This window comes from Moschus berezovskii, chromosome 9, assembly GCF_049115385.1.
Source record: "Moschus berezovskii isolate FMDL1 chromosome 9, NW_MosBer_1.0, whole genome shotgun sequence".
NCBI lineage: Eukaryota > Metazoa > Chordata > Mammalia > Artiodactyla > Moschidae > Moschus > Moschus berezovskii.
The window spans coordinates 14,590,075-14,617,321 of NC_142468.1; the positions used below are offsets into that span (position 1 = coordinate 14,590,075).

Here is a 27,247-nt window from a genome sequence, read left to right on the forward strand (position 1 = left end):
GACTCAGAGTTTAAGTAGTAATCTTTTTCTTACCATGACTGAAATAAACATTTTTAATTCCCTTTTAGATACATCATGTTACACAAAATGGAGGACTGTATAAAAGACCCTTTAACGAAGGTTTTGAAGAAACGCCAATGCTGGTTGCTGTGCTTACTTATGTGGGGTATGGTGTCCTGACTCTCTTTGGATATCTTCGAGATTTCTTGAGGCACTGGAGAATTGAAAAGTGTCACCATGCAACCGAAAGAGAGGAGCAGAAGGTAATTGTCAGTCTTCAGTTCTGTAAACGGAAGCCTCTTATCTTGCTGTTTTCACTCTTTTTTTTTCTTTAGGCATTTGGGTATACGTTAAAATAAAAAAAATAATAATAATCTAGATGCAGTTAAATGAAAACATTCCACAAGGAAAGTGAGGACAAAGGTAAAGTCACAGAAATCAAAGCATTTAACATCATTTCATCGTCGCAAGAATATATACTTACTTATGGCTAAGAAAGCTGCAGTTCACAGGTTAAGTACTGTTTCCCCAGATATGTGCTGTTAGAGCTAGCTTGTGGAGGCAGGTCTGTGAAGAGCCTGAAGCCGTGCCCTTTCTGTTCACAACACCACATGGTATTCTAAGTTGTGTCTGCAGTCTTCAGGAACGATCGTGGTCTTCAGAACGCGTGTTGTGTTTTGTCATAGACATGTTGGACACGCCTGTCTTGTTCACAGATCACCTCTGCTCCCCAAAAACACAAACCCGGAAGCAGAATGTGACTGAGCTACTCTGTTTCCATGGAAAGCAATCTTGTTTTAGTCATGGTAAACAGAGATGTAATGACTGTCTCTGGGAGACTCTCTTTCCCCTCACTTCACTTTTCTCTATAGTTAAGTATAATATACATAGTTAAATATAATATACAACTCTTTAAAAAATTGTTGTAAATCAACTATACTCCAATAAAATACAAACAAACAAAGCCTAAGTTGTCTTGTACTAAGGAACAACAGTATGTTCTTTCCCAAACCAAAATTTTCATTATGGGCATTTTTTAAGTTTTTCGATTTTATTATTTAAAATGATAAACGATTTAAAATGATTTTCTTTTTCCCATAATAAAGGCTTTTATTTTTTTTTCATTTTTCCATTGAAAAAATAAATAGAGTGAAATAATGTCCGATCTTGCAAAAAGCAAACTTGTGTGTTCTCACGTGTGAAGCATAGAGGGCGGCCCTCCAGGCCAGGGCATGTGGTCCATCAGAGAAGGGATTCGGGAGTTGGGCGCCTGTGGCCCCCGAGCCTCTCGCTTTCCTGGGGCGTCAGAGGAGCGAGGCAGCGTGGCGGCGGCGAGACCAGCACAGAGACGGGCGGTGGCACTGGGAGCGGGCGGCGGGCGCGGGGCACAGGCTCGGCATCGGGAAGCACGGGGGAGGAAAGGGCGTCCCAGGCCCCTAGGAGGCGGAAACTGGTCAGCATGGGGGCTGAGGATCCTGCAGCTGCAAGAGCTCAGGAGCCAGGCCCTCTTCTCAGCTCAACCGTGCTGTCCCCTCTCCAGCCCCAGAGCCACAAGCTGCCCTTCCTTGTTGCCCTATCTAACGCAAGCAAAACCCTGCCTTCTGAACTCTAGGAGCTCTGAATGCCAGACTAATTTTCATCATTAAAACTAGAACAGCTTAAATTTCTTATTCACTCCCCCCCGCCCATGTATATCCCAAGTAGGCTTTCTGGTAGGGTGCATCACAGTACTGATTTTTCACGCCCCTCAGGTTTGGTTTACCCACTATAGGTTATTAGCTTACTGTCTACTTCCTGTGTTGTTACAGTACCAGGATGACTAATGTACAAACCAATATCTTCCTTATTAGACTGAGTTGGTGGTGCTGGTGGTGACTTGTGGGAACTAAAGTTTTATTCACTGACTATTCAGACTAGAAAATCTTTTATCTACAGGGACCTCTTATGTCTGTACACTATGCCAACCTAATGATTGGCATGTACAGGTGGGAGTTGGGGGAGCGCCGATTGTGGTATAGAGAGCTTTGCTGCTGAGCAGGTAGAAGTGTAGGCAGAGGCACGGGGAATGTTTGGGAGAGCCTGGAAAGTGCACGTGTGAGAAGCTGTGTTCGAATGTCTGGTAGGCAGTTTTGAGGAGGGGAGTGACTGAAGAGTGTGCACAGCTGGTGCGCGCGCTCTCACGGTGTGACGGGAGAGCAGATGAACCCGCGGGGATGCATCTGAACTCCTTTGTGATGGAGGACCCTGTCTTAGAACTTGTTTCACGTCTCCAGAGGGTGAATTGACTATTTCGAAGCATTGGGATTGCCTATGTGTGTACTTCACTTTGTGTAGAAGGATTGGAACATGTAGATTTTCCTCTTAAATCTGATTCTGTTGAGGAAACATAAACACTTCAAAATTGTGGGCCTTTGCAAAGCACCGTGCAGATAAATAATACTTGGATTGTATGCAGATGTAGAACAAAAAAGTAAGCTGAGTAGCATAGGGTAAATCAGGAAATAATTCTTGAAGGAAGTAACAGGAGGAAGTATGTAGAACAGAGGGGACATTTACCTATAGAGTTTGTTCGTGGGACGACCGTACTGAGTCATTCAAATCCATTTCAGTAGGATTTTCATAGTAGATGACATTAGTAGCTAAAACCTGAATTCTGCCATTTTCTTGTAACAGTTCAGCTTTTAGAAGGGAAGGAAGGCTTATTTGGCTTTATGGTAGATCGGGTGTGTCTTCTTACGCTGGATTAGATGTAGTGAGAGGAATAGGCTATTTTTAAAGTGTTGGCATTGCAAAGAGGGGAGGGAAAGTGCTTGCTTAGGATCGTAAAATGCAAATATAAAATTGTTACTTTCTTGTTTCCCTGAGTGGTGCTTGTTACCATATCCTTATTTTTTCCCTCATTCCATTACAAAAGAGAGCCCGCTTAAACTATTTATGTTAGTTCTTCTTTCTTTGTTGCTTTGGGTAGAAATGAACCACACAGTCATGGTAGTAAAGGTGAGTTTTGCATAACTGTGTTCTGTTTTACATAACTTGCATAAAATTGTTGAAATTCTTTGCTGCTTGATTCTCTGTTATTGGTGGTGTTTTGGATGAAAATGTGTTTTTCTCAGTCTGATTTCTTATTAGGTGAAGCTAGTAGTTCAGAAACATGTATGTGATAGATACAGTAAAAGCTTGAGTTAATAAAAATGTTCCAACATCTAAATAGCAAATACCTAGAAGTCAGGAGCAAATTATGGTGGGTAGTTACCACATGGGTTTCCCTGGTGGCTCAGCGGTAAAGAATCTGCCTACAGTGCTGGAGACACAGGCTCAGTCACTGCATCAGGAAGATTACCTGGAGAAAGAAGTGGCAACCCACTCCAGTATTCTTGTCTGGAGAATCCCCATGGACAGAGGAGCCTGGCCGGCTGCAGTCCATGGGGTCGCAAAGAATCGGCCACAGCTGAGCGACTAAGCACAGCACACATCGCCAGTTAACAGTGTCGTGATAGTTTGAAGTGAACAGCGAAGGGACTCAGCCATATGCATACTTGTATCCATTCTTCCCCAGACTCCCCTCCCATCCAGGCTGCCACGTAACATTGGGCCAGAGTTCCGTGTGGTCTACAGGAGGCCCTTGTTCATTATCCAACACTTTTTTTTTTAATGCTTATTTATTCATTTAATTTTGTCTGTGCTGGGTCTTCGTTACCACAAGGGCTGCTCTCCAGTTGCAGTACTCGAGCCTCTCGTTGTGTGGCTTTTCTTGTTGGGGACCACAGGTTCTAGGGCTTTAGTAGCTGTGGCATGTGAGCTCAGTACTTTAGTAGCTGTGGTACGTGGGCTGCAGCTCAGGTTCCAGAGCACGGGCTCAGTTGCCCCACAGCATGTGGGATCTTCCCTCATCAGGGATCGAACCTGTGTCTCCTGCATTGGCAGGGGGGATACTTTACCACTGAACCTCCAAGGAAGTCCTCTGCCTGTTTGTTTGTTTTTTTTTGAACAGCTTTATTGAGATATAATTTATACACCATGAAGGGCACCTGTTTAAAACGTACAGTTGAATGATTTTTATTACTATTTACAGAAAATGTACAGCCAGCACCATAAGCTAATCTTAGAGCATTTTCATTATCTGAAAAAGGAACCCATATCCAATAACAATCTCCCTTCCTCCCTCAGCCCATGCTCAGTAGCCACTAACCTACTTTCCATCTCTAGACATTTCATATAAATGGGATCATATAGTGTGTAATTTTTTGTCTGGCTTCTTTCATTTGGGATGTTTTTGAAATTCATCCATGTATAAAAAGTGAAAAAAGTGTTCGTCGCTCCGTGTGTCTGACTCTTTGCAACCCCGTGGACTGTGCCCACCAGGCTCCTCTGTCCATGGGGTTCTCCAGGCAAGAGTACTGGAGTGGGGTGTCATTCTCTTCTCCAGGGGATCTTCCCTACCCAGGGATCGAACTCCTGTCTCCTGCATCACAGGTAGATTCCTTACTGTCTGAGCCACCAGGGAAGCCCCATGGTGTAGTATTTCAGTTATTCATTCTTTTTATTGCCAAATCATATTTCATCATATAGAGTAGTCATCTGTCTTTATTTCTTCTAGGGATTTCTCACTGGGAATCTAAATCCAGAATAAACCTTTTTAAAGAGTTTTATTGAATGTTAACACTTTCCCCTTTCGCACTAGTGATGTAGCTAGGTTTGCAAGAGTTTCCCTGTCACCTATTAGGCTTTTTTGCTTAGCAACAATGTAGCTTTTTTAGGAAGTTTTTTTGACTTTTGAATCTTGAGGTCTCTGTTTCTTTATTTAGCTGTTCTTTTCATTCAGCTGTTTGGAACTGTTTTTTTACTATTAACTCAGAATGTGGAAGTTTAAAAAACAGGTGTCCTATCCCCTGTCCTCAGTCATTCGAAGTTTAAATAGAGTAACGTTGCAGTGTCAAACTGGCAAACTGATTTCAAAATGCTTATTATGATAAAGTTTAAAAACAATAATAAAATTCATAGGTCCCAGAGACTACCTGTAAGCCCTCAACAGCTCTTAGATCCCAGTTTAAGAAACCGTGTTGAGGTTTCCTTAGATTTCAAACTATGTTTTGGTTTTGTTGCTTCTCGTTAAAGCATTTGGAAAATGCCATGGCATCTTTGGTCGTAGATGACTGAAAATGTAGACAAACGGTCTTCTCTGCCGAAGTGTGGCTGTCCAGTAGAGCTTGTCATAGGAGCACAGGCCCGTGCTCCGCTCCTGCTCACTGCAGAGTCAGTGCCGGCCTCTGGGGTTCCCGAGTCAGCCTCGTCTCTGTTTGTCCTGTATCACAGCAGGGAGAAACCTTCTCTCGATCCTTTCTCATTTACGGCTCCTTTCTTCTTTTAAAGCAGAGTTCTTCGATGTAGCAATGTCTTTCTTTCTGCTCTCCACTGAACCTGCTCCAGTCCAAATTTTGCCCCACCACTTCAACTGAAACTTCAAATTCCTGTATTGCAAAAGCTGATAGTCCTTTCTCAGTGTTCGTCCTGTTTGGCCTCGCAGCAGCATTTGACCCAGTTGATCACTCCCTCCTTACTGAAGCATTTTGCTCACTCGGTTTCCAGAACCTGCTTGCCTGGTTTTCCTCCTGTCTTTCTGGCTGTCTTTTCTTGTCCTCTCCCACTGCATCCTTGTCATTTGCCCAACTTCTCAGTGTGGATGTAGGTTGTGGCGCAGGCTTCATGCTTAGCCCCTCTTCTCATCTGTACTCACTCCCTTGGTGATGTCATCCGCTGTTTTGGTTTTCAGTGCCCCTCTGTATGATGATAATGTCTAAATATATGTCTCTAGCACTGTCTCCCTCACTGGGCTCTACACTGTGTAGGTAGCTGCCCACTTGGCATCCCCACATAGGCCCCTCAAACTCTGTGTGTCTAAAACTGAGCTGACATCCCCTTCTCTAATCAACCAGCAGTCTTCCCCATCTCCATGAATAACAGTTCTCTTCTTCCAGTTGCTTAGGCTTAAAACTTTGGAGTTAATCCTCAGTTCCTCTTTTTGGCATATCCCTTTTGTGGTCCATTAGGAAATTCAGACTTCACCCCTTTTTATCAGTCTGTGGTGTTGGAGAAGACTCTTGAGATTCCCTTGGACTGAAAGGAGATCCAACCAGTTCATTCTAAAGGAGATCAATCCTGGGTGTTCATTGGAGGGACTGACGTTGAAGCTGAAACTCCAATACTTTGGCCACCTCATGTGACGAGTTGACTCACTGGAAAAGACTCTGATGCTGGGAAAGATTGGGGGCGGGAGGAGAAGGGGACGACAGAGAATGAGATGGCTGGAGGGCATCACCAACTCGATGGACATGAGTTTGAGTGAACTCTGGGAGTTGGTGATGGACAGGGAGGCCTGGCATGCTGTGATTCATGGGGTCGCAAAGAGTTGGACACTACTGAGCGACTGAACTGAACTGAATTTATCACCTAGGCATAATTTATTGCTTACTTAGCCTCTCACTCCTCTGCTCCAGGCACACTGGTCTCTTTGCGTTTCCGTCAAGGCTCTAAGGAAGTATGCTTTTGCCTCAATGCCTTTGCACTTGCTGTTCACCTGCCAGGAAAGCTCTGCCCCAGGTAGTCTTGTGAATGGTTCCCTTGCTTTCTCTTCCTCATTGTTCCCTGGCCGTCCAAGCTAAGTTTCAGCATGACGCCAGCATTTTACATCCTGCTTCTCTGTTTGATTTTTGTTTTCATTGGCACTTTTCACTACTGACATACTTTATACATGTGTCTTGTTCCCTGTTTCTTCCACCAAAGTATAAATTCCACAAGGGCAAAAGAGTATTATTTCTTTTTGTTCACTGTATAATCAGTGCCTGAAAGACTGCTTGGCACATGTTAATGTATCATATTACACATTCAGTTAAGTGTTTAAGAGGTGAGTGCTAAGAAGTGAGTGGTGGTAATAATTACAGTGAAAAGTTCTGGGCTTTGATGTATTCACAGTCCTGTGTGTGTGAATACATATTCAGATGCAGACACACAGATGACCCACTTTTAGATTTAGAGAAAACAGATGTCTCTAATCTTGAAATCTCATTTTATTCCTTCACTGATGTTACAGAAACAAGGAAGTGACCTCCTATAACATTAAAAACATGAAAGAACACACAGTAAGTAATATGACTTACATGAATAGTAGGGAAAGCTCTTGACCACAATTCAAAGATTTTAAAGTCACCAACTTAATAACCTTTCTCAGGTTATTTCACCTGATTGTCTTCATTAAGTAGAGCTAGAGATGACATTGTTAGTTTCTAATACCCCTAGCCACATAATGCTTTTTTTTTTTAATTAATTTTTATTGGAGTTTAGTTCCTTTACTATGTTGTGTTAGTTTTTGCTGTACAGCAAGGTGAGCCAGCTATGCATATTCTTATATTCCCTCTTTTTTGGATTGCTTTTCATTTTCATTACTTCTTCAGGTGGGAATTATATAGGATTTTCAAATTCTCTTAATTTAAGTATTGAAACAGTTTTGTCATGTTTCAGCTATGTCTGGGCATACCTTATGAGGTTATTTCCTTCTCTAGAAAAGGTGTTGCCAAAATAAAAATTTAGACCATTAAAGACTTTTTTTTCATTAGCCTGTCTTTGATATTCTGTATCCTCTTTATCATGCTTCCTGGGTGGCTCAGTGGTAAAGAACCCACTTGCTAATGCAGGACCTGCAGGGATTCGATCCCTGGGCTGGGAAGATCCCCTGGAGGAGGAAATAGCAAACTCACTCCAGTGTTCTTGTCTGGATAATCCCGGGGCCTGGCGGGGTAATCCTTGGGGTCTCAGAGTCAGACGTGACTGAGCACACACAGAGTCAGTCAGTCAGTCATCCTGCTTATCACCATGAAAAGTCTCAACAGTACTGTTCAGTTCAGTCGCTGAACTGGAGCCAGTCTGTTGTTCCATGTCCAGTTCTAACTGTTGCTTCCTGACCTGCAAATAGGTTTCTCAAGAGGCAGGTCAGGTGGTCTGGTAGTCCCATCTCTCTCAGAATTTTCCAATTTATTGTGATCCACACAGTCAAAGGCTCTGGCATAGTCAATAAAGCAGAAATAGATGTTTTTCTAGAGCATTTTTAAAGAAAAGGTTTCAGGTGTGTAGACTTCAGTTTCAGTGGCCGAAGGTTTGGAAGCACCCTGATGTTTCCCGAATAGATACATGTCTTAGTGCCAGCAGACACAGTGGGTTTTCTTGTGGTCAGATGTTACGGCAAATTGGGTTCCACACTGTTGAGCCAGGCAGTTCAACAGACTGTCATGTAAAACTTTTGAGATTTATTGGAAAATGCTCTTTCCTTTAGTTTTTAACCTGTTCATTGGCTATATATAACCAATATATACATAGGTACAGCACACATCTTGGAAGGTTAATAAAAAAGTGGGTGTGGTTGTAATGAGTGCTTATATGAGTGAGCAGTGATGGAACTCCCACCTTAGAGGTAGCGCATTGCTGTCACCTCAGAAACTGCACCCCCACAGTCCCTTCTCAGTCCTGCCTTTTCCCTCTCCCCGGGCTAGCGATTGTCTTGACTTTTCTTTATGATTTTATCATCTGCATGTATATCTATAAGCAATAAAATTTAGTTAAGCCCAGTCTTGAACATTCTGAAATGGATTTGAATTGTATATTTGTTTTTGTGCCTTAGTTTGTGTATTCAGCATAGGATTCAGCCGTTTTGTGGTGTACTTTTGCTTCATTTTCATTGCTGTATAGAATCCCAGTGTAAGAGTATAACTACTAAAATTTATCTACTCTAGTATCAGTGGACATTGAGGCTTTTTTTTTTCTTTCAGTTTTTTCAGTGACTCATAAAACGGCTGTCAACTTTCTGATATGTTTCCTGAACATGTATCTGTGAATTTCTCAAGTCTTGGAATACATGGGTTATAGAATATGCATGTGTTCAACTTTACTAGATAGTGACAAACTGTTTTTCGGAGTGATTGTACTATTTTTTTACACTTACCAGCTGTGTTTGAGAGTTCTCATTGTTCCACATCCTAATCAACAATTACTGTTGTCAGAGTTAAATTTTTTTTTGTCAGTCCTACTATCTCATTGTAGTTTTAATTTGCATTTCTCAGTTGCCCAATTAAGCGAAACACCTTTGCACGGTGTGTAATGATCATTTGATGTTTCTATTTCGTGAGGTGCCAGTTAAAATCTCTGGCCTGTTTATCTGTTGGGTTTCTGTTTTGTTTTTCTTAGCAGTTTACAGGAAATGTTTGTGTCTCCCAGAAGACACTTCACCACTGTCTGAGCCCATTCTCTGACTTGTCTTGCCACCCTGTGTGTATCTGTTTTAAACACTTACTTGGTTTCAATTGAAGAAGAATCGGTTTACAGTATTGTGTTGGCTTCTACTGAACAGCAGTGTGAATCAGCCATAGGTTTTCTGTGTGTGTCTTTTAATGAACAGAAGTTCTTTTAAAGTAAGCAACTTTATCAGTCTTCCTTTATGAATAGTGCCAAGGTATTTTGTCCTAAGTTTGTGAGTTTGTTTTCCTGTTTTCATTGCGTTTTAAATAATAAATATACATCAGATCACATGAAAATACCAATATTTGACCATTTTTGAACTGCTGAAATGATAATTTCATGTGATTCAGTCTAATAAGATAAGGAAGGGCATATATCTGGACATAGTATAGATGTGTAAAGGTATATAATATGGCTGTATATAATATGGTTGGTAAGTTCAACTTAGGTTGTGATAGAAATTATTAATTCTTCTGAAAAAATTGCTTCCCTGCACTATAATTAGTACCTGTTTTACTTATTTTTAGGTTTTATGAGAGAAATAATTTAGTTTATGAGAGAAATAAACTAGATGTCAGAAAGTGGGCCCCTGGCTTTTGACCTCTGCAGTTCAAGTAAAACATTCCCTCAGGGATTCTTGTCATCTGCGTCACTTACCTCCTGTGGCTGAAAGACTGGTTTGCATGCAGAATAAGCACAGGCTTGGTCAGCCATTTTTCTGTATGGATGTATGTACCCCCACATGGCCCCATTATTCAGCTTTTCAGAGAAAGCTTCTTTGTCATGGGGGCAAAATCCTTCTATACAGTAGATGCTGGAGTTTTATTTATTTTTTAGCCACATTGTGCAGCTTATGGAATCTTAGTTCCCCAACCAAAGATGGAACCCAGGCCCAACAGCAGTGAAACTCCGAGTCTTAACCCCTGGACCACCAGGGAATTCCCTGGAGTTTTGTCTTGAGACATTTGGGAAATGCTAGGTTTGCAGCCATCGCTTATTATAACCTGTCTCTCACACTGCCAATGAACTACAAGCTCAGCTTTTCCTCCTCTACCCCTAATGTGACTCTTATTTATTGGGTTGGAGAAAAAGTTTGTTTGGTTTTTCCTGGCTCTAGTAGCACTTAGTTGTCTTTAACTTCATTCAAAAATTTTGTTAGATTGTATTGTGACAGGTGTTATATCAGTGTGCATTTTAAAAAAAATTATCAAAATTGTTGAATGTTTGTGTAGCTATTTAAATATTGAAGATGGAAGAGAAAAAACAACAACATTTTCTCCATATTGAAAAAAGAAAGTGGAGGTATTAGTTGTTCAGTTGTGTCTGACTTGCAACCCTTGGACTGTAGCCCACCAGGCTCCTCTCTGTCCATGGAGTTTTCCAGGCAAGAATAGTGGAGTGGGTAGCCATTCCCTTCTCCAAGGGATCTTCCCAACCCAGGGATCAAACCCGGGTCTCTTGCATTGCAGGCAGATTCTATGTTTTATTATTTCAAGAAAGGTAAAAATGCAGCTGAAACACACAAAAAAAGATTTGTATGGTGTATGGAGATGGTACCATGACTTATCTATCAAAGGTGGTTTGTGAAGTTTCATGCTGGAGATTTTTTGCTGGATGATGTTTTACCATCAGGGAGACCAGTTGAAGTTGTTAACTAATGTGTCAAATCGAGACATTAATTGAGAACAGCCAACATTATATCACACAGGAGATAGCTAACATATTCAAAATATCCAGATAAAGCATTGGAAATAATTTACACCTGCTCAGTTATGTTAATCACTTTGGTGTTTGGGCTCCACATAAGTGAACAAAAACCTTCTTGACTGTATTTCCATATGTGATTCTCTACTGAAATATAATGAAAAGTTCCATTTTTAAAACAAGCTGTGATGGGCAATGAGAAGTGGATACTGTACAATAATGTTGGAACGAAAGAGATCATGGGGCAAGAGAAATGAACACCAAAGGCTTCATTGGTCTTCATCCAATAAATTCCAACAAGTACTGCTTCCTCTTAGAGCAACTGAAAGCACTTGACAAAAAGCATCTGGAATGAGTCAACAGAAAATGCATAATCTTCCATCAGGGTACTGCAAGACTGCATGTTTCTTTAATGACCAGGCAGGAACTGTTACAGCTTGTCTGGGAAGTTCTGATTCATCTACCATATTCACCAGACATTGCGCCTTTGGATTTCCATTTATTTCGAATTTTACAAAATTCTCTTAGTGGGAAAAATGTCAACTCCTGAAGTTGCCTGAAAAATAGCAGAAGGTAGTGGAACAAAATGGTGAATATGTTCAGTAAAGTTCTTGGTGAAAATGAAAAATGTTTTTTATTTTTAAGAATCTGCCTGCAATGCAGGAGACCTCAGTTTGATTCCTGGGTCAGGAAGTTTGATGGCTCAGATGGTAAAGAATCTGCCTGCAATGCAGGAGTTGGGTTGGGAAGATCCCCTGGAGAAGGGAAAGGCTACCCACTCCATTATTCTCGTCTGGAGAATCCCCATGGACAGAGAAGTCTGGCGGGCTACAGTCCATGGTGTCACAAAGAGTCGGACACAACTGAGTGACTAAGCACAGCACAGCACCCACTTCAGTATTCTTGGGCTTCCATGGTGGCTCAGACGGTAAAGAATCCACCTGCAATGCAGGAGACCCGGGTTCGATCCCTGGGTTGGGGAGAGCCCCTGGAAAAGGGCATGGCAACCCACTCCAGTATTGTTGCCTGGAGAATCCCCAAGGACAGAGGAGACTGGTGGGCTATAGTCCATGGGGTCGCAAAGAGTCGGACACGACTGAGCGACTAAGCACACAGCACACAAAAAACTGAAGACGCTTTTTGGTCCACCGAATATTTGAGCAGTAAGTTTCCAGTTGTGACAGACGAGCATCTGTGGATATTTTCTCTTAAGGAAATGTAAATGTTAGAACCAATTGCAGGAGAGATGGTATCAGGTACCACAAATTCCTGAGAACTTTGTGACTCTGCTTTAGCTTTATTTGAGGAGATTTTTATCTACTGTGAGGCTTATTTAGTAGACACTTCAGAGTCCAGTGTCCTAGAAGGTTGTTAATTTTAAAGTTTTATGTAGAACCTTCTTTAGCAGTGAAAATCTTTTAAAGAATAAGGCTTAAACTTTTAATATTTTTGATTAGCTTATTTAAAAGATTAATTTGGGTTGGCACCAAGCCCAGATCTGAGGGCTAGAAGCTCAGTAGTTTGCTGACTGTTGTCAAACTCTGGTACAGTTTTCTTCTGTTTTGTTTACTGATTACCTTCAAGTAGACCTCATGTGGTCTGGTCACTCTGTTCTGAGCAGAACATTATGCCTTAATTAAAGCTTCACTGTGCCTGTATTTTTTACAGTCTTAGATTTTAGCATAACTTATAAGGGAGATCTTTAAAGTCTAAAGTCTTGATCATGGAAATTCATTTTGAGATTTTTTTTAAAAACTCCCATCCAAGGAAAGAAACCCGAGATAGGTGTGTTTCTATAACCTAGCTTTTAGTTTTTCTTATTTTGGAAAATTTCCTTTGAATTAATTTCCTTTTGATCCTTGAAAATATGCAGAGAATGGAATCTTAATTTTGGAATTATTTTTCTTGGTTGAAACTGGAATTACAGGGTTTTATGGCATTTCCCCTAATACATTATGGGGACAGAGATGGAGCAAAGAGCAGTGTTTTTAAGGTTATTAGGAAGGAAAACCATTTATTGACAGAATTGTACAACTAAGTTTTATTTTTATGAAGCCTGCTTTATGAAGTTAAATTCTTTGACCCTACTTTTGTGCAGTTAGGTAGTTACTTGCAACCATTTTCTTAGAGCTCATCAGTCAAAGCTAAGTGATTTTTATCTGGTTGAGTTGTTTTAAAACAACAGAAAGAATGGATGCCTTCCCAAATGTTTTCCATATCAGTTAATTCTGAATAACTGACCTCTCCTTCTAAAGTGCTCTTGTAATATGAGAAGAGAAGTTGTGCAGAGAAGCTCAGTTAAACGTATGGCATCTCACCATTCATTGGCAGGACTTCGTGTCATTGTACCAGGATTTTGAGAACTTCTACACGAGGAATCTCTACATGAGGATCAGAGACAATTGGAACCGGCCCATCTGCAGCGTGCCTGGAGCCAGGGTGGACATTATGGAGAGACAGTCTCACGACTACAACTGGTCCTTCAAGTGAGTCTTGGTTGCAAAACTATTTCAGAGCATTTCTTCACCTCAGAAGATTTCCTATTGCAGTTAAGAGTATTCTGTCAAAGCAGGAGTAGAAGTTTTGAGAGTACAATACAACATGATTAACTTTCTTGCATGTTGTTCATTGTTTTGGAGATTTTTAAAATGCATCTGTCTATGACATCTACCACTGTTGAATTATAATTGAAAAAAAAAAAACAAAGAAAAATCGTCCTTTTTGTTGGGCCTTTTAGTAGAGTCAAGTGTCTGAATTTATTTATGGATATTTTGATTTCTCAGATGATTCAAGGAGTGTTTTTACTTAAATGAATTGAACTGTTTAGAAAACTAATTTTTTTAATTGGAGGATAATTAGTTTCTGCCATACATCAACATGAATCAGCCATAGGTATATATATGTCCGCTCCCGGTTGAACCTCCCTCCATCTCCCACCCATGCCAGCCCTCTAGGTTGTCACAGAACACAGAGTGGAAAATTTTATATATTCATAAAATTTTGTTTATATTTTACAAGCATTTCATGGTTGTATGGTCATTATTTAAAAAAATAAAAAAGATAATACAAATAAAGTGAAGGTCCCCTGTGAGAACTAACCACTGTCCTTTTTGAATCCACTTCCCCACAAATGCTCGCTTCCTAGAGGTGCCCATTATTATCAGTTGATTGTATGTTATTCCTCCAGATATTTTCTGTGGCGTATGTGTGTAGTGTGTTACTGGGGTTGCACACAGTGTTTTGATTTACACAAATGGGATCTTACTGTAGAAAGTATTTTACATCTTGCTTTTTTGCTTGCTAACACGTCAGTAACATCTTTCTTGAGCTTATTCACAGCAAGCTCATTATTTGTAGTGGCTACTTAGTATTCTACAGTATAGATACATATAATGTAAAACACATTGGGCTGCCTCATCCTATCTTAAAAACCCCAGATCTCTGAGTGAAGACAGCAGCAGTTTATTCTTTGTCTATACTTCATGACCATCTTAGACCGGTAAAGCCTCTGAACTGGGATGTCTTTGCTGTGGGGTCCAGGGCTGACTGCGCTTCCACCATGTGGAATGTCACTGGTCCATGTGCCTGAGAAAGGGACATGGTAGATGAATTGTGTAGTGACTTGAAGTTTCCTTAAGCGTATATCCTTTTATATGTGTGTAGGAATTGCTCAGTCAAAAATATGTATTGAGTTGGCCAAAAAGTTCGTTCAAAAAAGAATGAATGTATCAACCCAATGTATCTTTTGATAGGTAAGTACTGCCAAACTGCCCTCCAAAAGGAAAGGATATTCTTATCTAGAGCTTATAAAAGTGTCCTGGCCAACACTGAATATGGTCAGTGTTTTTTTTTTTGTTTTTTTTTTAATTAAAAATTTGGGGGGGCCATGCTGCATGGCTTGTGGGATATTGAAGTTCCCTGGCCAGGAACTGAACCCAGGCTACAGCAGTGAGAGGGCCAAGTCCTAATCACTGGGCCACCAGGGAGTCCCCCAATAGAGTCAGTTTTTAGACATCCCTGTTGATAAGTGAACATTGGTACTCCGTTTTAACGCCCACCTTCCTAGTTGGTGGTGAGTCTGAGCTGCTTTTCATGGAGACCATATTCTCTCTTAATTCCTACAGACGGTGCTTCCTTTTGTATTATCAATAAGTTTATTAGCACGTGTAAGTATTTGACTTGCTCCTGAGTTTCATGAACTTTTATGCTGTTGATATACAGGTACACAGGGAATATAATTAAAGATGTTATAAACATGGGTTCCTACAACTATCTCGGGTTTGCGAGGAACACTGGACCATGTCAGGAGGCAGCTGCCAAAGTCCTAGAGGAGTATGGAGTTGGAGTGTGCAGCACTCGGCAGGAAATTGGTAAGTGTAGGCTGTTGGTTTGGTCAGCTCATGTTCTTAACTTTTTGTCTCAGGAGGGACTGATACTGATGCAGAGCTAGAATATGAACGTCCAAGTACAAGCTTTGCGGTGGAGTTTAGATCAAGTAAAGAATGCTTTATTTTTCTGAAGTGATGGATGATTTTAATGCTTCAGTGTGTTTTGAGATATTTTTATCTTTTCCATTATGTTTTACATACAGACTATCTCTAGAAAAGTTCCATTAGATATTTGTTTCATTTATAGCTTTCATGTTGACTTTATTGGTCAAATGATGGTGGTTGAGAGAACTTTTCACTGGTATACTGAGCCCATGGGCAGGTGAGGGTTAATCTGCTTCCATACGGGTAAATTGGGGCTAATAATAGTTCCTACCTTATAGGGCTGTTTCAAGAACTAAATAAGCTAATTCATGTAAAGTGCTGATACCGTGGTAAACCCTCAATGAATGTTAACTCTTATTATTATTATAAGTCTATAAAACATAAAAGCAAACAGGTGTCTACAAAGAGATTTAATTTATTTAAGCTCAAAGGAAGAGTCTTAATTTTTCCATCTTGTTCAAGAGAACTGATAACCATAAAAGATATAAGACAATTTTCTGGATATTTATTCCTGTGGATCACCCCAAAACTTAAATAGGTGAAAGCAGTCGTTCATTATGGTTTCTCGTGGGTTTAGAGAATGGCAAGTGCCACTGGGTCGTTCTTCCTTGGGATCCCCAGTGATGTGCTTAAGGGAGCCTTATGCAGTGATGACACAGAGTTACCACAGCTTATATCTTTATGGCCCTTTATAAATTGCTCGAACATCTTATCTCTTTTGATCTTTATAACAATGTCATGAGGTAGATAAAGCAGATATTATTATTGGTGTTAAACAGATAAGAAACAGAGGCCCAAAGAGGATAAATCACTTGCTTAAGCTTTAAAGAACACATAGCATCCTAATTCAGCAGTCTTCTTTCTCAGCATCTTTTCTCTTCTGCATGTAGCCAGTATCATTGATAAACGTTGTTCGGTCCTTATGGATTTGAGCACTGATTTAAAATCATAATACAAAGTTAGGGAAGGTGTTTTTAAACTCACCTTTTGCTACGTAACAAACCATTCCAAAACTTTGTGGCTCAAAACAGAAACATATATTTATTTGCTTGTGATTCTGTCATTTGGAAAGGACTTGACATTTATCACAGCTCCACATGGGGTCAGCTGGGGTATTATGACTGAGGATAGCGTATCCATGATAGCATCACTTGCATGTCTGGCACCTCAGCTGATGGTGAGCCCTGCCCCTTCCTTCCTCAGTCTCTAAGAGCCCTTCCCTGTCCACATGATCTCTCTTTACAAAGGCTTTCTAGACTGTTTTACATGGCAGCTGACTTCAAGTGTATTAAAACAGGTGCTGCCAGGCCTCTTAAGGCATAGACTTGGAACCAGCATGTGTGAACAGGAATGAGAGACATTGTTGGCAACCCTCTTTACAGAAATGCCACCACAGGTGCTGCATCTGATTTTATCCAACAATTGTATCTTTATAAGCCTTGACTCTTCATGATACTGATTCCTTCATTAGACTTTAGTCTGAAAAGGTTATAACATAGGCTATGGTTTCTTTTTCTAAAGTAATGAGTAACTCTTAAATTTGAACTTTGGTGACATTGACTTCATTAACTTCTTCACACAGGGAACCTGGACAAGCATGAAGAACTGGAGAAGCTTGTGGCAAGTTTCTTAGGAGTAGAAGCTGCTATGGCATATGGCATGGGATTCGCAACAAATTCAATGAACATTCCTGCTCTTGTTAGCAAAGTAAGATTTAGTCTGTCACTTATGAAAGCTCCCTCATGTATATCTTCTTTTGTTTTGTAAAACATTCAGGCAAGCCAGAAAATTTTTGTATAAGTGTATCCTGTGGATACTTACATCAGTTGAAGCTTTTTTACTGGAACTCATGATTTTTTCTGTATTGCCTTTAGATGACTCTTACTTTCTTCATTTCATTTTAAAGGAATTCTTATAAATAAAATCTCATAAAAGACTAAAATTATGGAAGAAGGGATGTTTAGTTTGGAAATTATTAATCAGGTTGTTTCTTCTAGTAGAAAAATATGAAAATATGTAGGTCCCTAATACTTGTTGTTACTGTAATGCACATTGTTCAGAGATACACGGGTAAGGTGTGTGTACGGGCAAGGTGGGGGGTGTGTGTGTGTGTGTGTATGGGCAAGGGGTGTGTGTGTGTGTGTGTGTGTGTGTACGGGCAAGGTGTGTGTGTGTGTGTGTGTGTGTGTACGGGCAAGGTGTGTGTGTGTGTGTGTGTGTGTGTGTGCGTGCGTGCATAGAGCTTCCCAGGTGGCACTAGTGGTAAAGAACCTGCCTGCCAATGCCGGAGACATAATGGGTCGGGAAGATTCCCTGTTGGAGGGCATGGCAACCCACTCCTGTATTCTTGCCTGGGGAATCTCCGTGGACAGAGTGGCAGAGCCTCCGTGGCAGGCTATGGTCTATAGGGTCGCAAAGAGTCAGACGTTGACTGAAGTGACTTGACACATATGCGCAAGGGAGAAGATTTAAACGCAACTATATTGATATCACATTAAACATAAACGGTTTGTATTTCTAATTAGAAGACAGATTGTCAGGTTAAATTAAAAAAATTTTTTTAATTAAAGACACAGGCTAAAAGTAAAAGGATGGAAAAAGTTATAGCATATAAGCAATAATAATAATATGATTTATATAATATTATAGTATATAATAAGCTAATAAATATTTTATAATATCAGTATTAAACAAAGACTTCAGAGAAAATTGATACCTTTGCCAGTGTGCATACTTTCCCTATTAAGATATAATTATTAATGGTTTTAGTGTTTTGTAGTTCGTCTAACTAAACCTTTCCCCTCAGATTCTTATCTTCCTCTCCTGGTGGTTTTGCAGGGTTGCCTGATTCTGAGTGATGAACTCAACCATGCTTCTCTGGTTCTGGGAGCCAGACTCTCAGGAGCAACCATTCGAGTCTTCAAACACAACAGTGAGTTTGTTGTGAAATCTACTCTGGCTTTAGGGTTTAGGATTGTTTGGATTAGTGGCAGTGATAACAATTAGTTACATAAACAGTAGAAACTGTAAATGAAACTGAAGTACCAATACCTAAAATGTAAGTTCTGGTCTTGTGTTTTAAAAGTTACTATCTTTCTCATTGGAATAAAAATAAAGGCTGAAGGAAGCCTTTTGGTACAAAGTAAAACATTATTCTTTTTCTGACTTTGAACTTTTTCATCTTCCTTGTTTATAAATCACTTGTTCAGTGTGCATTTATACTAGATACCTGTCTTGCCATAACATTGTGGGTATTGAAGCGAATAAAGCTGGCTTCCTGATCTCAAGGATCTCTGACTGGTTGCTAAAGAGACTGTAGACAAACCAGTAGTTAGAATACAACAGACGAATACTGAAATGCATATATGAACAAGGCCATAAGAGCAGAGAACAGTGGCACTAAGTCAAGACTTTCTCCCTAAATGGAAATATCTTAGTGCATTATTAAAATGATTGTAATAAAAATGCATAACTTTCAAGGTTAAAATGCTTTTGTGTAGTGAAGAGATATGACCAAACTGTTTAATGTCATGTTACCAAAATGTGTACACAAAGGTCTACAAGACGACAAACGTCAGACAAAAGTCTGAAAGAAGGTACACTCAGATACTAGATGTGTGCTTCTGGATGGAAGGTTTGCGGATGGTAATGACCTTCCTTTCGTCTTTGTTCTTTGAAATGCTTTACAGTGAGAATGATATATATAGTATTTTGTTTTATGTAAATGGGATTTACGAAGCACTGTTGTATGACTTGTTGTTTTCGTAAAACACATTGGGAACTATGGCAGTACATGTGCCTGCCCTCTTTCTGTAAGAGCAAGGTGGCAGGCAGTGCTCTCATTCAGTCCATCCTTTCGTTTGAACATCCAGGCTGTTTCTGAGTTTCTCTGCTGGAAGCAGTACCACCTACATTCATATTTTCCTTACTAGTCTGATTAGTGCCTTAGGGTAAATTCCGAACAGTCTTTAGAATGCATGGTTAAAATGATATAAATTTGCTGTACTTTTCCAGATTGCCTCCAAGCACTGTGCAGATTTTTACTCAACAACACCTGAAATCAAAACAGTGACTGTTTCTACTTACAGGCCAACATGTAGCATTTAAATTCTTTCATAATCTAAGAAGTCCAATAGCATTAATTTTTATTTGATTATTAGGTGTTGAGCAACTTTTTATACAGAGTTATTGTCTTTGTATTTCTTTGTAAATTGGTGATTTTCAAACTGTTTCTCTTTTTACTGATTATAAGAGCCCTTTGTGTTGCAGTATTTTGTATTTTTAACTTTGTTTTTAGTGTCTTGCTGTGTGGACTTACTGAAATGTTGATGTCATATTTACTGTCTTACGACTTGTTTGGATTTTGAGTGTTGGCCTTTCTCATTCTCAGATTATTCTCTTTCGTTTTCTTCTGGTTGTTTTGTGGTATATTTTTTGTCTAAATCTCTAATTTACATGGGATTTCGAGAGTATACTATGAGAGAAATATTGAATTTTGTTTCCCAAGTAGATAATATGGTCAAGAATTCCATAGATATTTTCTTTCATGTAAAATTTTGAATCAACATTTTATTTTTCTCTTTCTTTCTCTGTATAAACAGAGGAAGCTAAAACAATGAGTCCATTTTTACTTGTCTTCTGCTAATTGCGACACATTGCCCTCTGTAGCAAGACTTGAAGCTTCAGATCAGATTTTTTACTTTGTGGGAGCATCTCCTATTTCTGGGTTAGATAGCAGATAAGATTGCTTTGTTATGAATAACTGAAGGTGTAAACAGTCAACTTTTGGCCATTTTGTGTTTATTTACAGTGTGTGTTTTTATTACCTTCTCTTTTCTACGGATTATTTTATAAAGAGAGCAAATCCTTGTGACTTTGTAACCCCTCCCTTCAGTGATGAATAGTAAAGAACCAGATTTATGACGGGGGCGTCTCCCACCCCTGACAAATTATACTGTAAACTTCATTTGCATACATTTTTGGGTGGAGGACTCTTAAGGGCCTTGTTTCGGGGCGTATATTTCAAGTGTGAAGTCTGTAGTGGTAGTAACAGTGGTCTTCCAGGCGTTTATCTTTAACAGGAAAGTTATTCTTCTCCTTAATGGCAGTACGCACCAAGTGTTTCCTTGGCCTGGTAATTGCCGTAACAGCAGAGCCCAAAAACTTGGTTGTAGACAGACAGCTGGTCAAATCAAACATGGAACAGTTTCTACTAGATTGCCAGGCTTGTTTAACATATAGAATCATGCCTGTCCAGGCGGGTGTTATTTTTAACCACTACTATGATAAAACTATTTAACAAGCTTTTATTGAATATATCCTGGGTATATCCTGGGTGAAAGGTGACGTTTTTCTCCCATATTTGTTGTTTAGAAGGTGTATGTGTTTATAGTAGTTTATTCTCATTTTCTTACTCAGCTTTCTTTATGCATTTACTTCAGAATGACTCACTAGGATTAAAGATACATTTAATTGTTTAAATACAGAAAAAGCTAACTGAAATTTCATGAAAAAAAATTGGTCATTTCATAAGCATGCTAACCAACTGAGTCAACTTTACCATACTCATTTAATTGAGTTTCTGGTGTTTTTGAAATGAGATTTTAATTCAAGTTGTCAGTAGCCTACCCATTTTGCCCCGTTTTTGTTCTGTCCGATTCTAATTATGTTATTGTCCTTGGCTATCTGAGACATGCTTCCTGAATAAGAAATGTATATTTTCATTTTAGGAATAAAGTTATAAAAGAGGAAGATACTTTGTGCTGAGATTCTTTTTTGTGTGCTACAGATATGCAAAGCCTAGAGAAGCTGTTGAAAGATGCCATTGTTTACGGTCAGCCTCGGACACGAAGGCCCTGGAAGAAAATTCTAATCCTTGTGGAGGGAATATATAGGTAATCCTGCTGTATTTGTTCTGATGTCCACTTTACCGCATGAAGTCATAGAAGTTGAAAGTTGAAGAGGGGTCTAATCTAGACCCCTCTGAAAACTAAGGAGACAGAGTTTCTGACTTGTTAAAATACCTGGGTTGTCTTTATTCTTTTCATCATGCTATATGTATCATCTCATCTTTTTGGGTCCATGATTCTTCCACTGTTTGTATAGGGAGTTTACACATAAGGAAAAGAATTAGAATATGTTTTCTAATGTGTCAGAACAAATTACATGCCATTTAATTTTAAGAAATATTTTATATTGTTTACCTATTTGCAGCCCTTGTATTTATTCTCCCACCTCCTAATGTTTTTTATTCTTTCGTGTAACTTTAATTACACATGTAATATATGCAAAGTCAAATGTTGCCTATAATTACAAACTTTAGAAGAATCTACTGTGACCTCTGTCTCTCTGTGGTGAATTGAGCTCACTTGTATTCTGGTATTTGTTTTAAAAGATCCAATCTCCTTTCCTCTGGATATCTTACTAGCCATGGCATTGTCTGTCATTGCCATTTTAAAACCACAAGCGGCCTTGTCAGATCATTTAAAAAAGCAATGAACTTAAAATAACAATAATAATAAAGTGGCCAACCTGGTTTTGAGAGTTAAGAAGGCTCAGCGTGTTTGTGTATTTTGCCCTGTTTTGCCAGCATGGAGGGGTCTATTGTTCGCCTTCCTGAAGTGATTGCCCTGAAGAAGAAATACAAGGCATACTTGTATCTGGATGAAGCTCACAGCATTGGGGCTCTGGGCCCTACAGGACGAGGTGTGGTGGACTACTTTGGCCTGGATCCTGAGGATGTGGACATCATGATGGGAACATTCACAAAAAGCTTTGGTGCTTCTGGAGGATACATCGGAGGCAAGAAGGTAAACAGACCCTGACAATCGAGCAGTTAAGGTACACTAAGGCACTGGCTATGAGTTTGAGTGAACTCTGGGAGTTGGTGATGGAGAGGGAGGCCTAGCGTGCTGTGACTCATGGAGTTGCAAAGAGTCGGACACGACTGAGCAACTGAACTGAACTGAAGGCACTGGCTACTAGATTTCGGTTTTGAGGAGATAGAGTCCCGAACTTGGATGTGGACATCCTAAATTTGTTTGTGGATCAGGCACCTGGTGCCAGCAGGCTTCACACTTCAACTGCCCTCTGAGTGCCTCTGATAAACCAAAGGCGGGTTCTGTTGATTGTTTGTTGTTTTTCTATTGGAGCTTCATTCTAAACTACATCCTGGTCTGAGGACAGAATACCCTCTTGTATGAAAGAACACACAGTGGTGCTGCCCATTCGCACAGTCTTCTTTTGGGGGTCTGAGTTGTGCTCACTATTTCAGACATAGCAGGGATGTCATGGGAGCCAGTGGGGACAGAAGACCAGTTTCTGGACTCAAATGCATTTTGGGTGATCATCAAGACAGGAGGAAAAGAATTACTTTGCTGGCTCTGGTGTACTGCAAGGCATTGTCTTTGCCAATCCAAAACTACATAATGAACTCTAGGGTATTTGAAAATCAGTATAGCATGGTGGGAATGGTTGAGCCATAGAGACAGAACCCTAGGTTCGGGTTTGAGTATTTTCCTAACTTTGTGAGACCTTGGGCAAAGTACTTAATGTTTAAATTTCCTAATCAGTAAAACAGATAAGTGTGCCTGGCTCACATTTGTAGCGAGGGCTTAACAAATAATACATGCCCGTGCTATAACGTGGAAATAACCTTGAAAGCATTATGTTAAAGAAGTCAGTCAAAAAAGCTCACCAGTTACAGTATTTCTTTTTATGATATATCCAGAATAGGCACATCATAGAGGCAGAAATAGGTTAGTGGTTGCCGGGGCAAAGGAGAACAGGGGACGTGGAAAGTGACTACTAACGAATATGAGGTTTCTTTTTGATGTTCTAAAATTAGGTAGAGATGAAAGTTGGACCGCTCTGTGAATATACTGAAAGCCACTGTATTATACCCTGTGAGAAAGGGAATACTATAGTATGTGAATTGTATATCAATAAAACAGTTCTTTTAAAAATCTATACACAATGTTAGGAAAGAAACAATGCATGTCAAATATTTGTACATGGTACTCTAAATGTGCTTAAATTCCTCTTTAAAATTTGACCCTGAGAATCTTAAAGCAGGGACTTTCTCTTCATCATTGATTCCTTTTAGAGAAACCCCATTTTCAGTGGTTTTGGTCAGGTTCGATAGATTTTTGCCCTAAATTTTTGTTATTAGGAAAAGGCTATCTCCAGGCTTACTTTGGATAATTGATTGCTTTTTGGTAAGATTTGTTGCTACACCAAAAGATAGAAGAATAATACTCTGGGAGATCATCAAGATACAATATATTTACCTTTTTATATTGGGTTTTGTTCAATATTTTGTATTTTCGAAGTAACACACTACACTGTTTCCTGGTTGCATTTTGTGTTTCCTGATTTGGTTCTGAAACATAAGCTTCTTTGTATGCATATTTTATTTAAAGATTTAGTGAAGTTAAAAGGCATCAGAGAGTAGGGATATATAACTGATTGTTTGGAAATTTTTCTTACTGGCAGACAAGGTTTTGTTTGTTTGTTTTTTCATTCAGTGAGATAGCTTTAATGTTCTTACGAAAAACCCAGTAAATTTCTGTTTAATTTCTGCTACATTTATATCATTTTATAAATCTCTGTGTATCTGGAGGATGTTTAATGTCTTTAAAGTTGATATTAGAGAACTGTCTTTCTCATACTCAGGAATGTAAGGATGGGCTTTGTAGGTGTGGGGTAAGATGCAGATGATATTTTCTGTAATACTTAGAAGTAAGTCATATCTAAAAGCAATCCAGACACTTTCTTGTTTAGTTTAGGATTATAGATCTGTTTTAATATTAAATGATATGTTCTCTAAATATGAGGTCTTTTTTTAAAACTAGTTTTTCATCCTTCCATGTTGTAGCATGTTTAAAAAACAAAACAGGAAATTCCCTAGTGGTTCAGTGGTTAGGACTCCACACTTTCACTGCTGAGGATGTGGGTTCAGTCCCTGGTTGGGGAACTTAGATCCCACAAGCTGTGCAGCATGGCCAAAATAGCAAACAAAACAAAGCCTAAGGACATTGCATGTTGTTGTTTAGTCGCTCAGTCATGTCCAACTCTTTGCAACCCATGGTCTGCATCATACCAGGCTTCCCTGTCCTTCACTATCTCCCAGAATTTATGCTCAAACTCACGTTCATTGAGTTCGTAATGCCATCCAACCATCTCATCCTCTGTTGCCCCCTTTTCCTTCTGCCCTCAATCTTTCCCAGCATCAGGGTCTCTTCCAGTGAGTTGTCTGTACGCATCAGGTGGCCAAAATATTGAGGCTTCAACTTCAGCATCAGTCCTTATTCAGGACTGATTTCCTTTAGGATGGACTCTTTTGATCTCGATATCCAAGTGACTCTCAAGAGTCTTCTCCAGCACTACAGTTTGAAAGCATCAATTCTTTGGCAGTCAGCCTTCTTTGTAGTCTAACTCTCACATCCATGCCTGACTATTGGAAAAACCGAAGCTTTGACTATACTGACCTTTGTCAGCAAAGTGATGTCTCTGATTTTTAATATGTTGTCTATGTTTTTCGTAGCTTTTCTTCCAAGGAGCAAGCACCTGTTAATTTCATGGCTGCAGTCACTGTCCGCAGTGATTTTGGAGCCCAAGAAAATAAAATCTGCCACTGTTTCCATCTTTTTCCCCATCTATTTTCCTTGAAATGATGGGACCAGATGCTATGATCCTTGTTTTCTGAATGTTGAGCTTTAAGCCAACTTTTTCACTCTCCTCTTTCACTTTCATCAAGAGGCTCTTTAGTTCTTCTTCACTTTCTGCCATAAGGGTGGTGTCATCTGCATGTCTGAGGTTATTGATATTTCTCCCGGCCATCTTGATTCCAGCTTGTGCTCCATCCAGCCCGGCGTTTCTTATGATATACTCTGCGTATAAGTTAAATAAGCAGGGTGTCAACATACAGCTTTGACGTACTCCTTTCCCAGTTTAGAACCAGTCTATTGTTCCATGTCCAGTTCTAGCAGTTGCTTCTTGACCTGCACACAGGATTCTCAGGAGGCATGTAAGGTGGTAGTCTCACCTCTTTTAAGAATTTTCCACATTCCAACAAATATGGATCCTTTTGTTGTGATCCACACAGTCAGAGACTTTAGCGTAGTGAAACAGAGGCAGATGTTCTTCTGGAACGCTCTTGCTTTTTCTTCTAACCCAGGATGCTGACAGTGTGCTCTCCCCGTGTTGGTGGGCCTCGTGTCTCAGACTGACATCCCCAGTCAGTGCTGTTGAAGCGAGGAGGCTCCTTTCACCTGGGCAGAAGGCTGCCAGTGCACTCACCAATGGCCTCTAATGACTTGCTTCTGTGCCCTCCCCAGGCGCTGATCGACTACCTGCGGACACATTCCCACAGCGCGGTGTACGCCACGTCGCTCTCCCCGCCTGTGGTGGAGCAGATCATCACTTCTATGAAGTGCATCATGGGGCAGGATGGCACCACCCTCGGTAAGGCCTTTTCCTGGAAAGTTTCCTGGACTCAGTCAGTACTCAGCGGCCAGACGTGCTCTTTTTTCTTGAGTTTTTTTCCTAAAATGAGGAGTCAGGCATACTCTGGGCAGAGCTGATGGGTGTGTGAGGTCTTGGTGTCTGTGGTCACTTTTCAGTGTGTTCACACGTGCCAGGACAACTAGCCTGGCTCACTTCCTGTTGAGTTGTCTTGTCTATAGACAGTGAGGCTTTAATCTCACTGTCCTACGTATTCTCGGTAAATCTTGGGTGATAAGTCTTCAGGGTCTTGAATTGCATAATTTCATGTGAAGATGTAAATAATTCACTAGGTCGTGATGTTTCATTTCCATAGTTTGTAAAAGCTGCTGTTTCCATGAATTAGTGTCCTTTATTTAATGCCTTTTAAAAGATTTTCTACTTTAACATGTAATAATTAATAAAGGTCATCCCGAATCTACTTATTCTGTCTTTGGTGGGATTTGTACTCTAAACTAGATGCCCTGACTTAAAACATCCTCAAGTGAACAAGAGTGTTCACTTCCTGATACTTGACTTTTATTTTATATCACTAGAGGGCAGCGTTGACTATAGAGACATTATAATAAAAGGGGAGCAATTGGGGTTTTGGTTTTTTCACTTTGAGAAGACTCTCCATTGTGAGTATGAGACATACATTTGCTTGTTGCTTTTTTAAAGCTTCTAAAATCAGTTTTACTCTTGTAAAACATTATCAGCCTGATAATCTCCCCTCTTCAGCTGTGTCATATTTTGTAGTATGTTGATCTGGCTTGCTTTGAGAAACAGGGAGAAAGTAGTGCATCTCATTTTCATTGATTTGAGCCTGTTTTCTTAAATCAGAATTCCACCTTAATATTTTTTCTGATCTGTGGTATGTACATTATTGTTAGCTCTTGGAACTGTTGATCATTTTCAGCTTCATAAAATGATTCCTTGGGGAAGGAAGTAATTCAGTAATGTTGTGAACACTGCATGTAGCTTTGTGAAAAGCTCCCTGTTAATAGAACTACAACGTTATCTTCTTTCTTTCTTATAAGGTATTGCTGGAAATAGTGTGCTTTGACCTGAGTATACATATGTGTTTGTATATGTATATACATAGCTATTATTTATCTAGTTATTTGACATAGGTTTCAGTTCACTTCAGTTCAGTCGCTCAGTCGTGTCCGACTCTCCGCGACCCCATGAATCACAGCACGCCAGGCCTCCCTGTCCATCAGGTGACTAAAAAACAAATGTTAACAGTTATCAAAGTTACCTTGGATTATGTCTTTGCCCGATCC

General features: G+C 39.9%; 1 protein-coding gene across 1 annotated transcript in view; it reads left to right on the plus strand.

Annotated features, from left to right (window-relative positions):
- Positions 1-27,247, plus strand: part of SPTLC2 (serine palmitoyltransferase long chain base subunit 2) — an 87,186-nt gene that overhangs the window by 24,366 nt on the left and 35,573 nt on the right. Inside the window, exons 2-9 of the mRNA XM_055437499.2 lie at positions 69-263; positions 13,318-13,472; positions 15,208-15,356; positions 17,062-17,186; positions 18,318-18,411; positions 21,268-21,373; positions 22,069-22,288; positions 25,817-25,943. Coding sequence (XP_055293474.1) covers positions 69-263; positions 13,318-13,472; positions 15,208-15,356; positions 17,062-17,186; positions 18,318-18,411; positions 21,268-21,373; positions 22,069-22,288; positions 25,817-25,943 — 1,171 coding nt within the window. The remainder of the gene's footprint in view (positions 1-68; positions 264-13,317; positions 13,473-15,207; positions 15,357-17,061; positions 17,187-18,317; positions 18,412-21,267; positions 21,374-22,068; positions 22,289-25,816; positions 25,944-27,247) is intronic.